At 49.6% G+C, this 21321-nt stretch overlaps 1 protein-coding gene across 6 annotated transcripts in view; it reads left to right on the top strand.

The window, feature by feature from the left end:
• The first annotated feature begins 825 nt into the window (after window positions 1-825).
• AMPD3 (adenosine monophosphate deaminase 3) overlaps window positions 826-21321 on the top strand; it is a 52716-nt gene continuing 32220 nt past the window's right edge. Inside the window, exons 1-2 of one of the 6 annotated variants that reach the window (XM_047776304.1) lie at window positions 826-915; window positions 13812-14037. In XM_047776304.1, coding sequence (XP_047632260.1) covers window positions 13817-14037 — 221 coding nt within the window. In that variant the 5' untranslated portion in view covers window positions 826-915; window positions 13812-13816. The other 5 variants (XM_047776303.1, XM_047776301.1, XM_047776299.1 and 2 more) reach the window with 5 other exon arrangements.

Genomic DNA, 21321 nt, shown 5'->3' with positions numbered 1-21321 from the left:
TGGGGGTTTCATTCCCTGTGAAATAGCTCACGGATCTTGCTCAAAGTATCATCTCTAGCCCTTGAGGAGAAACTAAAGATCCCTGATTTTGTTTTCTAGCTAAACTATTATTACTTTTGTCATATTTGACTGTTTTGGTTCTGCATTTTCCTCACTTCTCTGATTAAATTTCTTCTTTGGAACTCAAGAAAGGCCTAGGAGGCTAAAATTTTTCTATAAACAAGAGGCAGGTGGAGGACATGGTGGGGGAGGTGTGTCCTAGGAAGGCCCCAGAGGGTCTGTGCTCCTTATAGAAACACAGGAACAAGAGCAGGTTTTGGTACATTCCAGAAGGAAGTTCGGAGTTGGAGTTCCAACACGTTTCCTGGGCCGCTAGTGGAGATGTGTCCAGGAAGTTGGATAGACCAACTGCAGCTCTGAGCATTCTGGGATGGAAAGGAGGTTCAAGCCATGGCAGTGGGTGAGATGCCCAGAGGAGGCAGGCAGAATGAGAAAAGAGGCAAGCAGCCCAGCTGTGGAATCCCAGGGAACAACACCGTTAAGCAAAGCCAGGCCCTGGAAGCCAAGAAGCTGCAGTCATTAAGGTATGTAGAAAATTTGGAGAGAGAGAGGGGGGCGGCTGGCGCCAACTCTGGAAACTCCGTACCCCAAGGGTTCCAGCAAGGAAGGTGTGGTCAGCAGGTTCAAACGCTGGGGAGAGGTGAATAAGGGGGAGGCTACAAGGCACCTACTCTCTTTCGGCAACTAGGAGGTCAGTCCGGACTTGGAGGGGCGGGTGTATAAGCCAGAGCAGAGGGTTGGAGGAGGGAGAGTGTGTGTGCGCGCGTGTATTGGGAGGAGCAGGAAGGTGACCCAGGAGCCCAGACGGACGCCTGGGAGAAAACCAATGCTTGCGGGTCTGTTCAGCTCCAGGGAGTAAGTCACCTGTTTAGGGGCCGTGACCCCAGAATCTCTCCTTGGGACACGTCCTGGCGGGGGAAGAGGTTCAGGAAGATCCGAACACTGTGGGGAGTGCCCTCTCGGGGCCGGAGGATTGGCCGCGGAGGCGAGGTCCGAGGAGCCGGGGTGAACCTGACCCCCGGCTGAAGCCGGCGCGCTTCCGGCCGAGGACACGGCGGCCGCCGCGTCCCTGGCGCTCGCAAGTTTCCTGCTGGCCGAGCGGCCGGAGCTTCAGGTAGCCGCGGCCGGGCCTGGTGGGCAGGCGTTGGGCAGGACAGACCTGCGCGGCGGCGGCGGCGGCGGCCCGCGCCCCTCTGCTGTCGGATCCTCTCCTCTCTGCGCTGCGCCCAGGTAGGGCACCGGCTGAGGCGGCGCGCGGCCCTCTTTCTCCTCCTCCCGCCGGGCGGGCCCAGGAGCTCCGGGCTGCGACGCCGCAGCACCGCGCCCTGGGAGCGCTGGTCCCCGCCCTTGCGGCGGGGCGCACAGCGGGCTCCCGCCCAGCGCCCGCCAGGGGCAAGGCCCGGCCCCGGGCGGGCGCGGGCCGGCGGCAGTGCGGGGCAGCCCTTCCGCGGTGCTTGCCTTGCGCTCTGCCCCGCACCGCCACCTGCGCTCCAGCCTGCGGGCCGCCCCTTTTGGCCCACGGCATGGCCCTGTCCCCTGAACCCGGTGAGTGAGTGCGATGCGGTGCTGCTGACCTTGGACCCATGCCCCGCGGCCCCTGGGTGGCCCAGGAGGGGAGTCGCAGCGCCCCGGGTCAGAACCTCGGCCCTGGGCTTCCCTGCCCTCTGAGGCAGCAGCTCTGACCCCAGGCTCCTTCCCTGCCTGGGCCTTGGCCTGTGCCTGTCCAAGTCCCTGTAGTGGCCTGGGCTCCAGAGGCCTCAGGTGAGCTCGTCGCATCTCAGCTCCCTGGCGACCTGCCTTGGATTTGAAAGGCTTAGAGAAATGAAGGCACCTGGGACTTGCTGCCACTTAAGCGCCCAGACTGGTTTCTGGGTGCTTGAGAACTGGCGGGGTGCCAGTGGCTGAGGTGGACTTCCACCTGGAGGCAGGGTGATGGACAGGATGGTAGGGTGATGGGGTCACTGGAGGCCTTCATCTTTACCTCTCTGGCTCTTTGCCACCAAGGGAGGTAGGTGTATTGCCTCTGGCAGTCTGTTCTCTGCCCTTGAACTTCCTGGTAGCTGCTTTGCCAGTGGAGCAGCTTTGCCAGTGGAGCAGCTAAATGGCTCCAGTTGGCTGGCAGAGGCCTCCAGGGTGAGTTTTGAGAAGCCATGGAGTAAGAGAGGCTTGCTAACTAGAGTGTCATTTTCCCTGTTAGGTCCTTGTATGTGGCTGGAAGCTTGGTGATGACAAATTAGCAAAGGAGCTGGATGAAGAAAGCTGGACTCACTAGGAGGAGTTTTAGTGTAGTCCTGGGCCCTTGTTGGTTATCCCTCTGGATGTGGTGACCAACATTTGGCCATCTTTAAGGGGGCAATTGGCTGCAGCTGGAACCCTCAGAGGAACAATTCCACCCCTGGCTGTGAAGCATCAATGCTGAGTGGCAGTCAAGCTGCAGAGCCAGGTAGAAGAGCCCCTCTCAGTGCTCACCTTCCAGAGTGTTGACTGCAGGTTTGGGGTAGTTAGCCTGACTGGGCTGCAATGCTGGCAGCAAATCTGAGGGGTTGGCTTGCTCTGAAGATGCTGGTACAGGGCTGCCCTGAGAATCATGGGACTTGCATGGGTGGGTTGCTGGGAGACTCTTGGACCTCTGAGTCACCACCACCTCCTCCTCCTGAGATCCTCAATAAGGAGTGAGGGGCTCTGTTTACCTTGTCTTCACACTAGGTGAATCACTCTTCAGGTAGCTTTGAAATCAACCCCAGGTCTTGAAAATATCATGGACAGATAAAATGTAGCCTTAGGGTTAAGCAGGGAGAATATCTTTTCTCCCTGAAAGATACTCATTGGCCTTTGCAGGTTCTTTATATATATATAAAATGTATATAAAAATATATTTTTAAATTCTCAGTTATGATTTATTTTTTCCGCTGTACAGCATGGGGACCAAGTTACACATACAGGTATACATACTTTTTCCTTCCATTGTTGTCTTGCGATGTAAATATCTAGACATAGTTCTCAATGCTACACAGCAGGATCTCATTGTAAATCCATTCCAAGAGCAATAGTTTGCGTCTGTTAACCCCAAGCTCCCGATCCCTCCCACTCCCTTCCCTGCCCCCCCCCAACCCTGGGCAGCCACAAGTCTATTCTCCAAGTCCATGATTTTCTTTTCTGTGGAAAGGTTCATTTGTGCTGTATATTAGATTCCAGTTGTAAGTGATATCATATGGTATTTGTCTTTCTCTTTCTGACTTATTTCACTCAGTATGAGAGTCTCTAGTTCCATCCATGTTGCTGCAAATGGCATTATGTCATTCTTTTTTATGGCTGAATAGTATTCTTCCCCCCAAATATTAATCTTTTGTTTCATTTGTGTGCTGGCTGCACGTCTAGGACGGAAGACCATGGCTTTGAGCTTGGATCTAGGAGGGGTTAGGGCCTGAGAGGATGGACTCATGGCTGGAGTGCTGGCCATGCAAAGTCAGCATCGAGGCTATTTTTCCTGATCTGGGGTTCACATTTGAACATGGTTTCCTTCTCCTTGCCCCCAAATAGGAGTTGAAAGAGTTCTTGGAACATAATAGTGCTCAGTAAATAATGCTGAATGGAAGGATTTGGTGTCTTGAATGAGATGTCATGTTCATTTTCCCAGATGGACTTTCTCGTACCTGGTATCAGGATGACGATGATGTTAAGACATAATACTTATAAAGCATATATTTATTAGTGCTTAGAATTAGTGCTATTCTAAGCACTAATTATAATATGCATACTATAATAAGCATGCATGCTAATTTAATTGTCATGGCAACCAGTGAAGTCAATACTGTTACCATCCACATTTTATAGGGAATAAAACTGAGCCAGTGAAATTAATGACTTGCCCAAGGCCATTCAACTTAGTGGTGGGACAGGATTCAAACCTGGGTAGTCTGGCTTGAGTCCATATTCTTAACCACACACTGTACTGGCTCTTGACATTGATGTAGGTAGATTCATCCCTTAGCTCATCCACTCATGCATTATGTTATGCATTCATTCATTTAAGAAATATTTCTTGGAGTTCCTATTGTGGCTTAGCAGTGAAGAACCCGACTAGTATCCGTGAGGTTGCGGGTTCGATCCCTGGCCTTGCTCAGTGGGTTAGGGATCCGGCATTGCCATGAGCTGTGCTGTAGGTTGCACACGAGACTCGGATCTGGCGTTGCTGTGGCTGTTGTGTAGTCCGTCAGCTATAGCTCTGATTTGACCCCTAGCCTGGGAACTTACATATGCTGCAGGTGTGGCCCCCCGCCAAAAGACAAAAATAAAAGCCACAGAAAAACCCAAATATTTCCTGGTGCCCAGTATATTCTGGGCATGGGGATACAATAGTGAATGAGATGGGCAAAGTGTGTCATGGGAGTGGTATTTAGTAGGCAAAGCCTCTGTGCCCAGCCCCTCTGAGTCATGCACTCCTCAGAAATGAGAAACAAAGTGGACCCCTATAGGAAAGCCCACAGGATCCTTTTGGGGAGGGAAGAGTGGTATCTTTTTAGATGAGATGTAATTTGATTCCAGCCTTTCCTGTTTGTTGGGGTTTTGTAAGGGAGTCTTAAGTGATCAAAGTGGATGAGGATGAAGTCTGGTTTTCTGGGCAGGAGATGCAGGCCTGGGCCTGGTTATCATAGATTGTCTGTTTTTAAGTCTATTTTAAAAAATTGAGATATAGTTGATGTGCAGTATTATATAAGTTACAGGTGTACAACATAGTGATTCCCAATTTTTAAAGGTTATACTCCATTTATAGTTATTATAAAATATTGGCTATATTCCCTGTGTTGTACAATACGTCCTTGTAGCTTTTTTATATTATACATAATAGTTTGTACCTCTTAATCTCCTACTCATATCTTGTCCCTCCTCCTTCCTGTTCTCCCCTGGTAACCACCAATCTGCCCTCTCTATCTGTGGGTGTTTTTCCCTTTTGTTATATTCATTAGTTTGTTGCATTTTTAAGATTCCACATGTAAGTGATATTGTACAGAATTTGTCTTTCCCTATCTTATTCCACTTATTCCTACCCTCCAATTCCACCCAGGTTGTTGTAACTGGCAAAATTTCATTTTATTTTTTATTTTTGTCCTTCTAGGGTGCACCCGCAGCATATGGAGATTCCCAGGCTAGGGGTCCAATAGGAGCTGTTGCCACTGGCCTACACCATAGCCACAGCAATGCAGGATCCCAGCCACGTCTGTGACCTACACCACAGCTCACGGCCACGCCGGATCCTTAACCCACTGGGTGAGGCCAGGGATCGAACCTGCGTCCTCATGGATACTAGTTGAGTTCGTTAACCACTGAGCCATGAGGGAACTCCTCATTCTTTTTTGACTGAGTAGTCCTCCATTGTGTGTATATGGAGTGTACATACACACTGGATAGCTTCTTCATTCATTCCTCTGTTGGTAGACACTTAGATTGCTTCTGTAGCTTGGCAATTATAAATAATGCTGTTATGAACATTGAGGTGCATGTATCTTTCTGAATTAGTGTTTTCGTTTCTTTCCGATATATACCCAGAGTGTTGGGTCGTATGGTAGTTCTACTTTTAGCTTTTTGAGAAACTGCCGTACCATTTTCCACACTGGCTGCACCAATTTACATTCCCACCAACAGTGCACAAGGGTTCCTTTTTCTCCACATCATCACCAACATTTGTTATTTGTGGTCTTTTTGGTGACAGCCATTCTGACAAGTGTGAGGTGATATCTCATTGTGGTTTTAATTTGGATTTCTCTGATAATGATGTTGAGTGTCTTTTCATGTGCCTGTTGGCCATTTGTATGTCTTCTTTGGACAAATATCTATTCAGGTCTATTCAGACTTTTTTTTTGGGGGGGGGGTCTTTTTAGGGCTGCACCCATGGCATATGGAGGTTCTCAGGGTAGGGGTCGAATCAGAGCTGTAGCCGCTGGCCTACACCACAGCCACGGCAGCGTGAGGTCTGAGCCGTGTCTGTGACCTGCACCTCAGCTCAGGGCAAGGCTGGATCCTTAACCCACTGATCGAGGCCAGGGATCAAACCTGTGTCCTTGTGGATGCTGGTCAGATTCGTTTCCGCTGAGCCACAATGGGAACTCCTCCACACCCATTTTTAAATTGAGTTGTTTGTTTTTGATGTTGAGTTGTATGAGCTGTTTATATATTTAGGATATTAGCCCCTTATTGGTCATATCATTAGCAACTATTTTCTTCCATTCAGTGGAATCATAGATTGTCTTAATGCTTCTCCAAAAGGGAAATAAGGCTTTGCGTCTGAGACGAGTGTTCCTCAGTCCAAGAAGACATTTAAGCCATATGTAGGTGCCAAGTGGAGCTGTTAGGTCCTGAGCAAAGTTTGCCCCCCCAGGTCAGAGCTACAGTTGCCTTCTAAGTGGCTACTGTCCTGGAGGGTCTCGCAACTCTCCAGGGGGACCCTTGGCCACTGTCCCAACCTGTGTCATCTTAGTGGGGCTGCTGTCCATCTCTGTCTGGAGTGGATCTCACACCCAGAGCTGGGCCCCAGGAGGGCAGCTTTCTCCAAGCTGGAAAATGAAGTCTCAAAGTGGAAGGCATTTTCCAAAGCCTATGCCACAGGATATTAATAGGTCTTTTTTCTTATGGCGGCAGTGGTGGGAGGGTCACATCAATGTGTTGGGTTAAACAAAGTCAGGCAGCTTTCCTGACTGGAGGACTTCTCAGATGTCTAGAACCTGCTAATAGGATTGTGTGTGAAGCCTCATAAAGGACTCTGGCATGCAGTGTTGTCCAAGCCTTCTGACGTTTCAGGTTCTACAGCCTACACTTTGGAAATACTTGTTTAGATCAAGGCTTTCCATGGTCTGTTTAAAGGTGCAGAATAAGATTCCCTGATGCGTGGGAGTTCCCTTCATGGCTCAGCAGTGAACCCCACTAGGATCCATGAGGATTCGGGTTCAATCGCTGGCCTTGCTCAGTAGGTCGGAGATCCAGCGTTGCTGTGGCTATGGTGTAGCCTGGCAGCTATAGCTTCGATTGGACCCCTAGCCTGGGAACTTCCATGTGCCATGGGTGTAGCTCTAAAAATCAGAAAAAAAAAAAAAAAGACTCCCTGATATGCTGGGTCCAAGTTGGTTCTTGGATGGGCTAGCATGCTCACACTGCAGCCTCATCATAGCTCCTCCACTTCCCACCCCCCCAACCCCCCGCTAGCAGAGGGAATAAGTTGCCTCTCTTCCCTTTGGCAGCATTGTACTAAGCACTCAGATTTTTTTTTCCCTCTGTTTTAAGGCCGTTTAATTATTTAATGAATACACATTACCATCCCTCTAGGTTGCCTGTAGTCTGCTGGTCACACTGTTTATGAAACAGCTGTGAGGACAGGTGGGTCGTAATCTCTGGGTAGCTAAAGCCCAGCAGCGGCTGGAGGATCGTGTGTCAACCCTGTAATCCTGCTCTGTGGGCACAGGAATTATTATGTGGGCTCAGGAAGGCACAACCTCACGATTGGATGTGAGGAGGTGACTCAGGCCCAAGTCAGGGCTGGAGCTGGCCTCCTGGTAAACAACTGGCCCCATCCTTTCTGGGCGCTTCTCCCCCGGATTTCAACAGCACCACAGAAATAGCCCTGTTGCTCAGGGTTATTTCCCAGACCCACGCCGCTGGTCTAAGTCCCTGGGAGGCCGTGCGTCTGCTGTGAACTTCCCCACAAAGGACCGTCCTTCTCCTAAAGGGCAGATGAAGAGTGGAGCTTTGTGCCCTGTGATGCTGTCGTGATCACCCTGACTGCGCTGTGGGTTCCTTGAGGCAGGGAGAGCGGCAGCTGCTGGTGGCAGGGGTGGCCGCGTCCAGCCAGCTTTCAGGGAGCTTCTCTGTCCGAGCTGGAGGCCCACGTGGGAGCCGTGGGAGCCGTGGGAGCCGGGACTGACAGTAAGGAGGGGAGGCTGGGGTGGGTAGGCGGGTCAGGTGGGAGGCACCTCTTTTCCTGGGGGTGGGTGGGCAAGTGGGCACGCGTGCTCTGGCAGAACTGGTCCGGCTGCCCTGTCACTTGTGATGTGCAGCTCCTTTCAGGAAAGAAAGGAAGGAATGGGGCAGGGTGTGCCAGCTCCTCATCCTCATTTGCCCCTGTGCTGAGCCCTCCCTGCCGCTGAGGTTCTGTCCCTTCCAGTTCAGAGGCCCTCCTTCTTTTAGATGTGGGGGGAGGGGCTCGTGTTGGCTACTGGCCCAGAGGTGCCCAGCCAGCCCTGGGGTGCCCTCGGGAGGATTGCTTTGGGGGCTCTCTGAGGAGACCTGGGCAGGCTGTGTGTGTATAGACGAATCCCCCTGGTGAGAAGAGCCCAGTCACTGAGCTGAGCTTGAAGTGCCGTTCAACATAGAAGCAGCACGGGTGATGGTATCACAGTTACTATTCAGCTTTCAGGAGAGGTCTAGACGATCGAGGGAGGCCGTGGCTTATCGTCTGTGGTTGGTCAGGAAGGCTGAATGCACTGTGGCATTGGGCAGCAGCAGCTTCGGTTTCCTGCTCCGAAGAGGGCTGTGAATGGGGCCAGGACGCTGCCTTCTGGACACAGCAGCTGTGATAACTGGCATTACCTGGGCCCTTTTGCACTGTTGGAAATTTTCCACTTCCATTTCACATTCATGAAAGAATTTCCAGCCCAGACTCTTCCTGCTCTTGCTCAGGGCTGCTCACAGATATGCAAAATAGAGACCTCCCACCTCTGCAGCAGCTGCAGACAGGACCCAGCTAGCTGCACTTAGACTGACTCAGCGCAGCTCCCTGGCAGCACGCACACCTGGCATGAGTGCATCGCCTGGGTGGCATCCTCAGGATCAGCCATGGAGACACCAGCGCCAGGCTCAGGTCTGTGTCGTGGGTTCTGATCGTGGGAGTCTGGTGAGGAGAAGAATGGCTTCATTTGTGTAAGGAAGGAATTTAAGAGGCCCCCTGTGTTCCCTTTCTGGAGGGGCCGTGATGCCATAAGAAAGTTCCTGTTTGTTGAAATTGGTGGCATTTTTACAGCTCTCTAACTTGGGGACACTTTTCCTCCAAGCTCACTGGAGGGTATTAGATATAACAACAGCATAAGCTGTATTCCCAGCCAGTGCCGGCAGAGTCACAGTGAAGCCTCCCAAGCGTGCTGGCTTCAGTGACAAGTGGTTGAAAGCCAGGCCCGAACAGGCAGGACAAGAGCTAATGCAGAAATGGCCTTTGCATTCTCTTTGGACTGGCCCCTCTCTCTCTGGTGTGGGTTAGATGGGAGAGGACGCTTACTGCCAAAATCTAGAAGGTAGAGGTTTGATTAGTTTTCCTTTTTTTCTCTTTTTATAACTTCAGTCTAATTCATTTTCTTCCTACCATCTTTGTTTTTTGTCTTTTTTTTTGTCTTTTTGTCTTTTTTGCCTTTTCTAGGGCTGCTCCCATGCATATGGGGGTTCCCAGGCTAGGGGTCGCATCGGAGCTGTAGCTGCTGGCCTATGCCAGAGCCACAGCAATGCCAGTTCTGAGCCACATCTTCGACCTACACTACAGCTCACGGCAACGCTGGATCCTTAACCTACTGAGCAAGGCCAGGGATTGAACCCGCAACCTCATGGTTCCTAGTGGGATTCGATAACCACTGAGCCATAGACAGGATCTCCTTGTCTTTTTTTTTTTTTTTTTTTAAGGGTCGCACCAGTGGCATATAGGTGTTCTCAGGCTCGGGGTCCAATTGGAGCTGTAGCTGTTGGCCTCCACCACAGCCACAGCAACTAGGGATCCAAGCCGAGTCTGTGACCGACACCACAGCTCATGGCAATGCTAGATCCTTAACTCACTGATCGAGACCGGGGATCGAACCTGTGTCCTCATGGATGTTAGTCAGATACGTTTCCCCTGACCCATGACAGGAACGCCCTCATCTTTTGTTTTTTTGTGCAAATGACATTATGATAGCATTAATGATCAGATGTTGCCTCTTACACACGCAGTCCTGCCATCTGGTCATTTGAGTGTGTGTCTCCTGCAGCCCTCACCCATAAGGGGGTGCAAATGTGTATCAAATGCGTATCATTATAATCAAGTCTTGGGTACAGTTTCACGTATTAGTTTTTTTTCACTTTTATTTCACAATATATTTTTTATGTGATTGCACTGTCCTCGTAAGTATAATTTTGGTTGCTTAATTTTTTTTTTTCAAGTGAGTATATTCTCATTTGGACATTTTACTGCTATTTATATAAACAGTGCAGGGAAACACCTTTGCACTTTTCCTTCCTTCAGATTTTTTTCTGAGAAGCATTTTCTAGCAGTGGGTTTACTCTCTGAGATGCCCGAATGTTATGGGATGTGCTGCTCCTTGCCTGGGGCCTGTTGGGAGTCTACTTCGGAAATGCAATGTGAGATTTTGAGGTTGTACTTGACCATGGCCTTAGAGCTGGCGGGGGGTGGTGGGTTGGGTCCAGTTTTGTTTTTTCCTTATGGCTCCTCTTGGGTCTTGTTCTTTGTCTTTCTCTCCATGTCTTTCCCCTGTCCCCTTCTTCTCTGGCCTCTGCTCTGATGGTTTCCAGCTTCCCTTTCTCTCTGTTATCAGGATGTGGAAATCTCCACAGTCAGCTCTTCCTCTTCATCTTTGCAAGACAGGCCTTTGCTGTCTTGGTCTCCGCTACCACTGACCAGCACTGTTGCGTGCAGGGCTGTCTCTCTCCTCCCAGCTCCCTCCCACTCAAGCCCCTGAGGGTGGGGCGGGGAGAGGGGGAGGAGAGGAAATTGGTTTCACAGTCTAGGGCCCCACAGGGGTACTTTGCCTGCCTGCTTTCCTCCTTCCTGGCTGTGTCATGGGCTGCAGAGAAGACCAGAGCAGCAAGTCTCCCCAGGCACCAGAAACCTCTGGTGGTTATGGTGGAATTATGGTGGATAGAACTGAGAGGGCCTTGGAGACCCCTTAGTCCAATCGCTTTGTCTCAAAGGCAAGAATATTGTGAGGTGCAGAGAATGGCTGTCCCAAGGTTGCCCAGGGAGTCCTGCCTCCCCTGTAACTGTTTCCTCTTCCTGCCAGATGGCAGCTGGGCACTGTCTCACCTTCATCCTCCTCTATCAGGCTGACCAAACTGCTTTTCTCTTTATTTAAAAAATTTTTTGTCTTTTTGTCCTTTTAGGGCCGCACCTGCGGCATATGGAGGTTCCCAGGCTAGGGGTCCAATCGGAGCTGTAGCTGCTGGTCGACACCACAGCCACAGCAACACCAGATCTGGGCCACGTCTGCAACCCACACCACAGCTCACGGCAAACCTGGATCCTTAACCCACTGAGCGAGGCCAGGGATCGAACCTGCAACCTCATGGTTCCTAGTCAGATTCGTTAACCACTGACTGAGCCACGATGGGAACTCCCACTTTTCTCTTTAAACCCTGCTGAAAGAAACCATGGTAATGGACTGTCAGGAAACTCCTCTTCCAGAGCCATTTCTGGGGAAGACGGCTTGTGGAAAGGATGCTGTATTGGTTCTTTCCATAAGTGTGATGCTGGGGACAATGAGGAGACCTGCCCTAATTCTCAAATGGGCAAAGAGAAGCAGCACAATATAGCAATTCAGAGGACAGATGTGGGAACCAGGTGCCTGCATTGACCCTGTGCAAGTTATCTTTCTGTGCCTTCATTTTCTTACCTGTAAAATGGGAATAGTGGGGTTAACTGAGTTAATATTGTTGACTGAAAAAAAATGCACAACCTGATGGAGTTCCCATCGTGGCTCAGCAGTTAATGAATCCGACTAGTATCCATGAGGACACAGGGTTGATCCCTGGCCTCGCTCAGTGGGTTAAGGATCCAACGTTGCTGTGAGCTGTGGTGTAGGTCACAGACACAGCTTGGATCCTGAGTCACTTTGGCTGTGGCATAGGCTGACAGCTGCAGCTCTGACTCTACCCCTAGCCTGGGAACCTCCATATGCCGTGGGTGAGGCCCTAAAAAAAAAGACAAAAGACAAAAAAAAAAGAAAAGCACAACCTGAAAGTTGGGACTTAAGTTTTATTTGGGACAAAATTAGGACTTACGCCTGGGAGACAGCATCTCAGGTAGCCTTAAAAAACTGCTCTGAAGAGGCCAGGGGGTTAGCTAGGATATATAGGAGGTTTTGCAACAAAAGGCACCTAGTAGGAACAAAAGAGGCCTGGGCTCCCGGAAATCATTCCTTTGATATGCACCTCGCTATCAAGGCCAGAATCCTGAGTTTCACAGCCTGTAAGACTCACCTGTTCTCAGGCTCTCGCCCTTGGAGGTGACCCTTGGAGGTGACCGCATTCACAGAGGACCATGACGTTCTTTGTTTTATCCTTAACTACTGCCCGGGCTGTAATAGATCTGAAATACTGCCCCAAGGTGGAAAAGGGGGAATCTCAGGATATGATAAAGGTGAGGGGGAGGTGTGTGCAGCCAGGCACATATATTACCAAAGTTTGCCACTGGTCTCACAAAGGTTACTACTAGTCACAAGGAGCAGACATCACCATGAAGGATGATAGTGTTTTTCTAGATAGGAGAAAATGCAAAAATTGGGCACATAAAATCTTCACCTAAGAATATCTATCTGAAGACCCGTTCTTCCAGTTTCCCCAGAGCACAGAGTGCTCCACGCCTGATTTTCACCCTGAGCTCCGAGCAGGAGGTGCTGTGGGTCCACAGCTGCAGCGATTCATGATTTAATCCATGTAGAGGCTGATGGCAAGTGCCAGACTTCAGTTCACAGTAAAAAGGGCTTGGCAGAGAGTACTTACTATGTGCTATGTAAGTGTTGAAAGAAAGACAGAAAAGAAAGGAACCAACCAGTTGATTGAGGGCCACTCCCGATAGTGAGGAACCAGGGTACAGAGGAGGCTAAGGGCAAGCTTCTTAGAGGGAGTGAGTTTTCAGCTGGGCTCTGAGTGGTGAAAAGTCCTGTCCCCAAGCCTTTATTTTATTTGCTGCCTTGATAGAAGTTCCAGAGGGTTTGGGAGGTGGTGGCACTGATGTCTTTTCTGCAAAAGGCCTTTTTTTTTTTTTTTTGGTCTTTTGCCATTTTAGGGCCGCATTTGCGGCGTATGGAGGTTCCCAGGCAGGGGTCCAATCAGAGCTGTAGCTGCTGGTCTATGCCAGAGCCACAGCAACTCCAGATCCAAGCTGCAGCTGTGACCTACACCACAGTTCAGGGCAACACTGGATCCTTAACCCACTGAGCAAGGCCAGGGATTGAACCCGAAACCTCATGGTTCCTAGGTGGATTCGTTTCCACTGTGCCATGCCGGGAATTCCAAAAGGCCTCCTTTTATGTGGTGAGGGATGCAGCTGTGGAGTCCCCAGGGCTCTGCTGTCATTTTGTCAGACCTTATGCCAATCATTAAACCCTTTGGGCTTTGGTCTCCCCCCTGTGTAGTGGGGGAGCAGCCCCAGCATGGCTTCCTCACAGTCTGCAGGAAGGGGCTCTGGATGTTGTTCCCCCAGCTCCATCACCAGAGCCAAGGTAGGGGGTTGGCAGGGCTACCCCTGTGCTGAGGACCCCTGGCTTGGCAAAAACGGAAGCCCACTTAGGTGGTTGACTCTTTCACTTCTGGATGCTGGGTTTCTCATGAAACCTAACTGGGCCCACACCCTTCATATGTGGTTACTTCTGGAGCTAGTTTGAAAAATTTGCATGCTGGGTTTGGTTTGGGGTCTTTCCAAGTAGATTGCTGCCTTTATTTTGGTACTTTTTCCTACCGTGCTCCAGCGACTACATCATGAGGGCTCACGCTGCTTCTTTCTCTGCTAGCCGAGATGCCGCGCCAGTTCCCCAAGCTGAACATCTCCGAGGTGGACGAGCAAGTCCGGCTCCTGGCTGAGAAGGTGTTTGCCAAAGTGCTCCGAGAAGAGGACAGCAAAGATGCCCTGTCCCTCTTCACCGTCCCCGAGGACTGCCCCATTGGGCAGAAGGAGGCCAAGGAGAGGGAGCTGCAGAAGGAGCTGGCGGAGCAGAAGTCCGTGGAGACTGCGAAAAGGTTTGTTCCCCTGACTTGTGTGTGGCTGTGCAGACCCAGGCAGGCTGTAGGTGCCTGTTCTGTGCTGAGGCGTCTTGTGTGAATTTGACTGTCCTGGGTGCTGAGTTGATTTCTTTCTTTCTTTATCTTTTTTTTTTTTTTGTATTTTTGCCTTTTCTAGGGCAAAAATGCTCCTGTGGCATATGGAGGTTCCCAGGCTAGGGGTCTAATTGGAGCTGTGAGCACTGGCCAGAGCCACGGCAACGCAGGATCCAAGCCACGACTGCAACCTACACCACAGCTCACGGCAATGCCGGATCCTTAACCCACTGAGCAAGACCAGGGATCGAACCCGCAACCTCATGGTTGCTAGTTGGATTCGTTAACCACTGCGCCACGATGGGAACTCCTGAGTTGATTTCTTAACCAGGGCTACTTAACTCACCACTTATTCACTGAAGCCGGTTTTATTGCCTTTGGTTGAGAATATCAGAACCCACTTTCTCGATTACTGCTTTTTTGTTTTCTTTTGTTTTGTCTTTTTAGGACTACACCCTCGGCATATGGAGGTTCCCAGGCTAGGGGTCAAATTGGAGCTGCAGCTGCCGCTCTATGCCACAGCAACGCAGGATCTGATCCGCATTTTCGACCTACACCACAGCTCATGACACTGCCGCATCCTTAACCCCCTGAGTGAGGCCAGGGATTGAACCTGCATCCTTATGGATCCTAGTTGGGTTCGTTACTGATGAGCCACAACGGGAACTCCTCTACGGCTGCTTTGATAACAAATCATGTGCACAAACACACGAGTGCCATTTCCATTTTCTTTCTGGAAATGTGAGGCTTTCTTGGGAAACACCAATTTTGCTTCTTTCCTTCACTTGACGCATACTTTGCATGATTAATTACCTCAGCTCGCCATTTGCCAGGTGCTGTGCTGGGCACAGGGGACGCATTCATGAACACGATAGATAAGTCCTTGTCCTGTAAAGATTATTGTTGGTCTAGACAATAATTAAGTGACTGGATAAATTAATTTAAAAAAATGACAGGCTATGATAAGTGCTGTATCAGTCAGGGTCTACCCAGAAAAACAGAATCTACTTGAGTGTTGGAAATGGGATTTTAATGCAAGGAGTTGATTACAAAGGTGGTAGAGAACCGCGGGAGGCAAGCAGAGGGGGAGAGAGGCAGCCCAGAGACACCGTAGGAAGCTGCTACCACCCCAGGCTGGAGAGACAGTGGAGAGAAGTGGTGTTGCTGGAGCCCAGGGTGGAGAAGCTGGAACTGCGGTGGCTTTTCCAATGGAAACTGGAGTCTAGAGGGAGAGGCAATAGCTGCAGAGATGGCTCCCAAGGGAGAGATGGAGGCAGGAGATACTAGCTAAATCTTTCTGGCATGTTCCAGTTGTCCTCAGTAGTCGCCATTGGCCAAACCTAGCCAGAAGCCAGCCGACACATGAAGAGTCCTTTTCCTTTTTCTTTTTAAACAGTGCATTTTTATTTTTTATTTTTTGGCTTTTTAGGGCCTCACCTGCAGCATATGGAGGCTCCCGGGCTAGGGGTCCAATCAGAGCTGGAGCTGCCGGCCTACACCACAGCCACAGCAACGCCAGATCTGAGCTGTGTCTGTGGCCTCCACCACAGCTCACGGCAATGCTGGATCCTTAACCCACTGAGCAAGGCCAGGGATCGACCCTGTGTCCTCATGGATGCTTGTCGGGTTCACTAATCGCCAAGTCATGACGGGAACTCCTGGAAGCCTTCTTACATAAGTCCAAACAGCGCTCTATGCTTTCCAGAAATTCCTCTGCAAGCTACACTCCAGAAACGCTATTCTTCCCCTACTTATTAGGTTGTGGTGGTCTTGGTTTGCATCTACCTGCCCGCTTCAACTGGAAGCCCTTTAAGGACTGTATCTGGCTCCCACTCTATGCCCAGGATACAGCCCAGCACTTAGCCTGTGTTGGTGAGCAGTGGACGTGTGGCAGAGGAAAGATGTCCTGTATCTCCACTGCTGCCACTGATGCTACCTCAGTGTGGCTACAGCTCCCTGGACCCCGCTGTATTCTGCCACTCACTAGTATGTTGTGTGACCTTGAGTCCATTAGGAGCCCTCTCTGTGCACCAGTTTCTTCATCTGTAAAGCAGTGATGGTAAGAAGCTTCTTTCCATCCTCACTAGGGTGTGGTATTGAATGAGGGAATTGTAAAAGGCTCAGGGCAGTGCTTGGAGCACTGTAAGCCCCATGGAAATATTAATTATTTGTCCAACTTCCTGTGGCAGAGATGGGCAGCAGTGGCAGCTACTGCTTACTGTGGGCTAAGCACTGGGCTGTGCAGTCGACTTTCATTCTTTAATACCCACATTAAGCTTCTCAAGTAGATAGTCTTGTCTTGATTTTGCAGATTAGGAAACTAAAGCTCAGGGAGTTCCTGTTGTGGCTCAGCGGTAATGAACCCGACTGGTATCCATGAGGACAAGGGTTTGATCCCTGGTCTCCTCACTCAGTGGGCTAAGGACCCAGCATTTCTATGAGCTGTGGTATATAGGTTGCAGATGCTGCTCAGATCCTGTGTGGCTATGACTGTGGTGTAGGCTGGCAGATTTGACCCCTAGTCTGGGAACTTCCATTTGCTGTGAGTGCAGCCCTGAAAAAAGCAAAAAAAAAAAAAAAGGAAACTAAGCCTCACAAGTTAAATTGCACAAGGACACATAGCCAATAAGTGACAGGGCAGAGACTAAAACCCACATCTTTTGAATGTAGAACCCCACACTTTAATCACGAGGCTGTCCACCTCCAGTCAGAGCCAGGGTCTTTGGTTCCATGTGGAGACACTGGAGTGACAGTAGGTGCAGCTCTGCAGGGTATAAATTTCAGGCATCTGAATGAACCGAAGGGAAAAGCTGGACAACAGCTCCCTGCTAACCAGCGGTGGCTTTTCTGCCAAAGGACAGCCTGGCCTCTAGACTACCTGTCAGACGTCCCAGTGTCCTCTGGAGCTGTGCACCCCCAATTTTTTCTTTCAGACTCACTGCTCAGTAGAGGCGCTGCTATGCAAATATTCAGATGTGAACTGTTTGAGGGAGGAGCCCTCTCCACAGCTTCCTCTTTATCTCTGGCTGCTCCCTGACATTCTGGAATGTAATTGGTAATATGCAGCCCTCTTGCAAGGAACCCCGGGCTTAGAGCCAGAAGCAGGTCTCCAGATACCCAGAGTCTGTGGGTTTGTGTTTCAAACTGTGACATGAGATGGGCCTTCCTGTTTGGCAAAAGCTCTCTCTCGCCCTGGCTCCTCTGATAAGCCTGAGTGTTTCTGGTGTTTAGAGAAGGCTTTTCTTTACAAACATTTTCTTTTTATCTTATTGAAAAAGAAAAGGAGTTCCTGTTGTGGCTCAGTGGGTTAAGGACTCAACAGAGTCTCCATAAGGATGCGGGTTTGATCCCTGGCCTCACTCAGTGGGTTAAGGATCTGGCAATGCTGCAAGCCATGGTGTAGGCCTCAGCTGCAGCTCTGATTTGACCCCTAGCCCAAGAACTTCCATATGGCACAAGTGAGGTCATAAAAAGAAAAAAAAAAAAACGATAAGAGCTAAAGGGATTTCCGTTGTGGCGCAGCAGAAATGAATCTGACTAGTAACCATGAGGTTGAGGGTTTGAAACCTGGCCATGCTCAGTGGGTTAAGGATCCGGTGTTGCCATGAGCTGTGGTGTAGGTTGCAGATTAGGCTCAGATCCAGCATTGCTGTGGCTGTGGTGTAGGCCAGCAGCTGTAACTCTGATTAGACCCCTAGCCTGGGAACCTCCATATGCCCTGGGTGCGGCTCTAAAAAGCAAAGCAAAAAAAAGCTAAGAGCTAAAGTCTAATATAAAGGCACTAGCTAAAACTTGAAATTAAAAGCAGCTTCTTACGAAAAGAATGAAAAGCTTGGGTTGTGTGTAAGGAAGATGAGCACCTAAAACATGGAGGCTTGGAAGTTCCCTTTTTGGCTCAGCAGTAATGAGCCCGACTAGTATCCATGAGAATGTGGGTTTGATCCCTGGGCTCGCTCAGTGGGTTAAAGGATCCGGCATTGCTGTGAGCTATGGTGTAGGCAGGCAGCTACAGCTTTGACTTGATACCTAGCCAGGGAACTTCCCTATGCTGCAAGTGTGGCCCTTAAAAGCATAAACAAAACAAAACAAACAAACAAACAAAAAACCATGGAGGCTGCCATTAGGATTCTAGCAGCTGCAGGAGCTGAGCTGGGTCGGATAGAACCCTTCAAGGACTAGGGGCCAAATCTAGGGAGCCAGCACCCCAGGCTGCTCAGAGAGGTGCTTGTTTTGCAGGCCAGATTGGGAGGTCAGCAAAAGATGACATTGGCCAGGTCTCCGTTGAGTCTCCCGTGAGTCAGGGTGAATGGGAGGGGTAGACTGTGCATGGAATCAAAGTTAGAAGGCGAAGACAGGAAAGCCCCGCTGGTACCCAGCAGTCATCTGCTGTTCACTTGAAATCTCACCATGGGTACCTGGCCAGAATTCATCCACCCTGTGAATGGACATTGTTGGCATGCAGCCAGCATGGATGACATGAAGAATGTCTGATGGGCAACCAGAATGCACAGTAGGGCTCCTCTGACTTTCCTGTTTCCTCTTCTCCTTTTTAGGCAACTTTATTAAGACAAACTCCACATAACATACAATCCAGCCATTTAAAGTATACGATTTAGTGGTTTAGCATGTTTGCGGTTGGTGCAACCATCATCACAATTAATTTTAGCACATTTTTATCACCCCCCCCCAAAAGAAACCCTGTACCCTTTTGCTGTGACCCCCCCCATAGTCTCACCTCATCGTCTATTCTTTCTTTTTTTAAAATATAATGACTTTTATTTTTTCCCACTATAGCTGGTTTACAGTGTTCTGTCAATTTTCTACTGTACAGCATGGTGACCCAGTTACACATACATGTACACATTCCTTTTTCTCACATTATCATGTTCCATCACAAGTGACTAGACATAGTTCCTGGTGCCACACAGCAGGATCTCATTGCTTATCCGTTCCAACATCATCTATTCTTTCTCGCTGCCTTGTGGCATATGGAGTTGAATCAGTGCTGCAGCTGCTGGCCTATGCCTCAGCTCACGACAAAGCCAGATTCTTAACCCACTGAGCGAGGCCAAGGATCGAACCTATGTCCTAATGGATGCTAGTCACATTCGTTTCTGCTGAGCCATGACCGGAACGCCTATTCTTTCTTTACACAGAGTCCTAATAAGCTTGGTTATTTTGTTTCTAATCCTGTGACAGATTGAAGGAAGCAAATTAGAAATAGCGAGAGGGACTTTTATAGGCAGAGTCACGTATGTGCGGCATGGTGGCTGTGAGCTCAGACTGACTGGTTCAAATGACAGCCCATCTCTTACTATTGAGTGGCCTCGGGCAAGGATCTTAAGTTCTGGAGCAGCCTGTTTCCTGATCTGCAAAATGAGGATAATAGAAGGGCCTTCCTTGTGAGAATGAAAGGAGCTAATGAAGATGATTGCTTTGCACAGTGCTTAGACATCATCAGTGTTCCTGCTTTTGTTGTTATTATGTGACAGTCAGCAGTGAGGGAGGAAACAGAGTAATTAGGAAAAGCAGTCACAAGAATTCAAAGCACAACAGTCTCAGGACAAAAACGCCTCTAAAGATGATGACTGAATAATGCAATGATGACCCTGAGTCACAGAGCAAAGTTTAACTTATGTTCTGATTCAGATACAGGAATTATACATTTCCTTTTTCTTTCTTTCTTTTTTGATTTTTCAGGCCACACTCATGGCATATGGAGGTTCCCAGGCTGGGGGTCAAATTGGAGCTACAGTCACTGGCCTTCGCCACAGCAACTCGGGATCTGAGCCGTGTCTGAGACCTACACCACAGCTCGCGGCAATGCCGGATCCATAACCCACTGAGTGAGGCCAGGGATCGAACCCACATCCTCATGGATCCTAGTCTGGTTCATAACCTCTGAGCCACGAAGGGAACTCCTGTATTTCATTTTTAAAAGCCACACTGAAGTTGCTTTTTTTTTTTAATTAGGGTATAAAGGGGATAGATTTTATCTGAAAAATTTAGCTGTCCAGAACAGCTACTTCCCTGTAAAACAGATAAACAGATGTTTATTATGAATTGAGCATAGCACAGCTAAATCATTTTGTTTTAGGAAACTTCTTAAACTGAGGGTAGGTCCCTTTTTAAATTCAGGGCCATTGACAAAAGTTTCATATGAAACAGTTTAATTCATAGGTTTTTAAAGTTAAGAATAGAGTTTGACTTAATTTACCAGGTAGTAGAGATGGTACTTCGTCTTGCTCTCGGGAAGAAGGGCACCTGGGAGGGACTGGGGAAAGGGAGGAAGGGAAGAGGGGTCAGTGGAGACCTGCACTTGGTCAGGGATCGGGGCAGGGCAGTGACAGGTGACGGGGGGTTATCAGAGCGAAGTGAAGGGAGAAGTAACTGAGGTTGTCTTTATACCAGATGAGCTTCAAGTGTGCAAATCAAAGCTGCACCCATGTGGTCAGGCCACTGGTCCTTGGCTGTGCACTCAGTAGGGCTCTGGGCCCACTGCACACCCCTCTTGTAGTACCTACCAGGCAGCACGCATCATAGGCAGCGGTTTCTACCTTCTCCTTTTTGGATAGGCTGTGACCAATGGTCTCAGTCAGAGCAGGTGCCAGCCCTTCAGGCGCTCCCTCCGTAGACCAGGGTCCTTACTTCCCTGTGAATCAGGGCAGTAACAGTGGGGACAGTGGACATGGAGAATGCCAGCCTCACTAATGACATCAGATTCAAATTTTTTTTTTTTTTTTTTGCTTTTTTAGGGCTGCACCCATGGCATGTGGAGGTTCCCAGGCTAGGGGTTGAATTGGAGCTGTGGCTGCCGGCCTACACCACAGCCACAGCAACGTCAGATCTGAGCTGCATCTGCAACCTACACCACAGCTCATAGCAACGCCAGATCTTTAACCCACTGAGCAAGACCAGGGATCAAACCTTCATCCTCAGGGATCCTAGTCAGAGTTGTTTCTGCTATGTCATGATAGGAACTCCAGATTCAAATTGTTAATGAACCCTCATGCTGGTTTGTGACCCCTGCCTTGAATCTTTAGAATGGTAGCTCTTACCTGGAGGGTAGGCACTGCCAGAATGGTCTGAGTGTGTGTGTGGGAGGGATTCAAACAAGTTGTCCCGTTCCAGAATGTTCCCTTCCCCCTCTGAGAAGGAGGCAGGGAGTCTTTCCTGACCCCCCCTGCTCCACAGTTCCCACCCCCA

The sequence above is a fragment of the Phacochoerus africanus genome, chromosome 4 (assembly GCF_016906955.1).
Source record: "Phacochoerus africanus isolate WHEZ1 chromosome 4, ROS_Pafr_v1, whole genome shotgun sequence".
In the NCBI taxonomy this organism is placed as follows: domain Eukaryota; kingdom Metazoa; phylum Chordata; class Mammalia; order Artiodactyla; family Suidae; genus Phacochoerus; species Phacochoerus africanus.
Note: the sequence above shows the minus strand (reverse complement) of the source record. Positions and strands in the feature narration are given on the sequence as shown.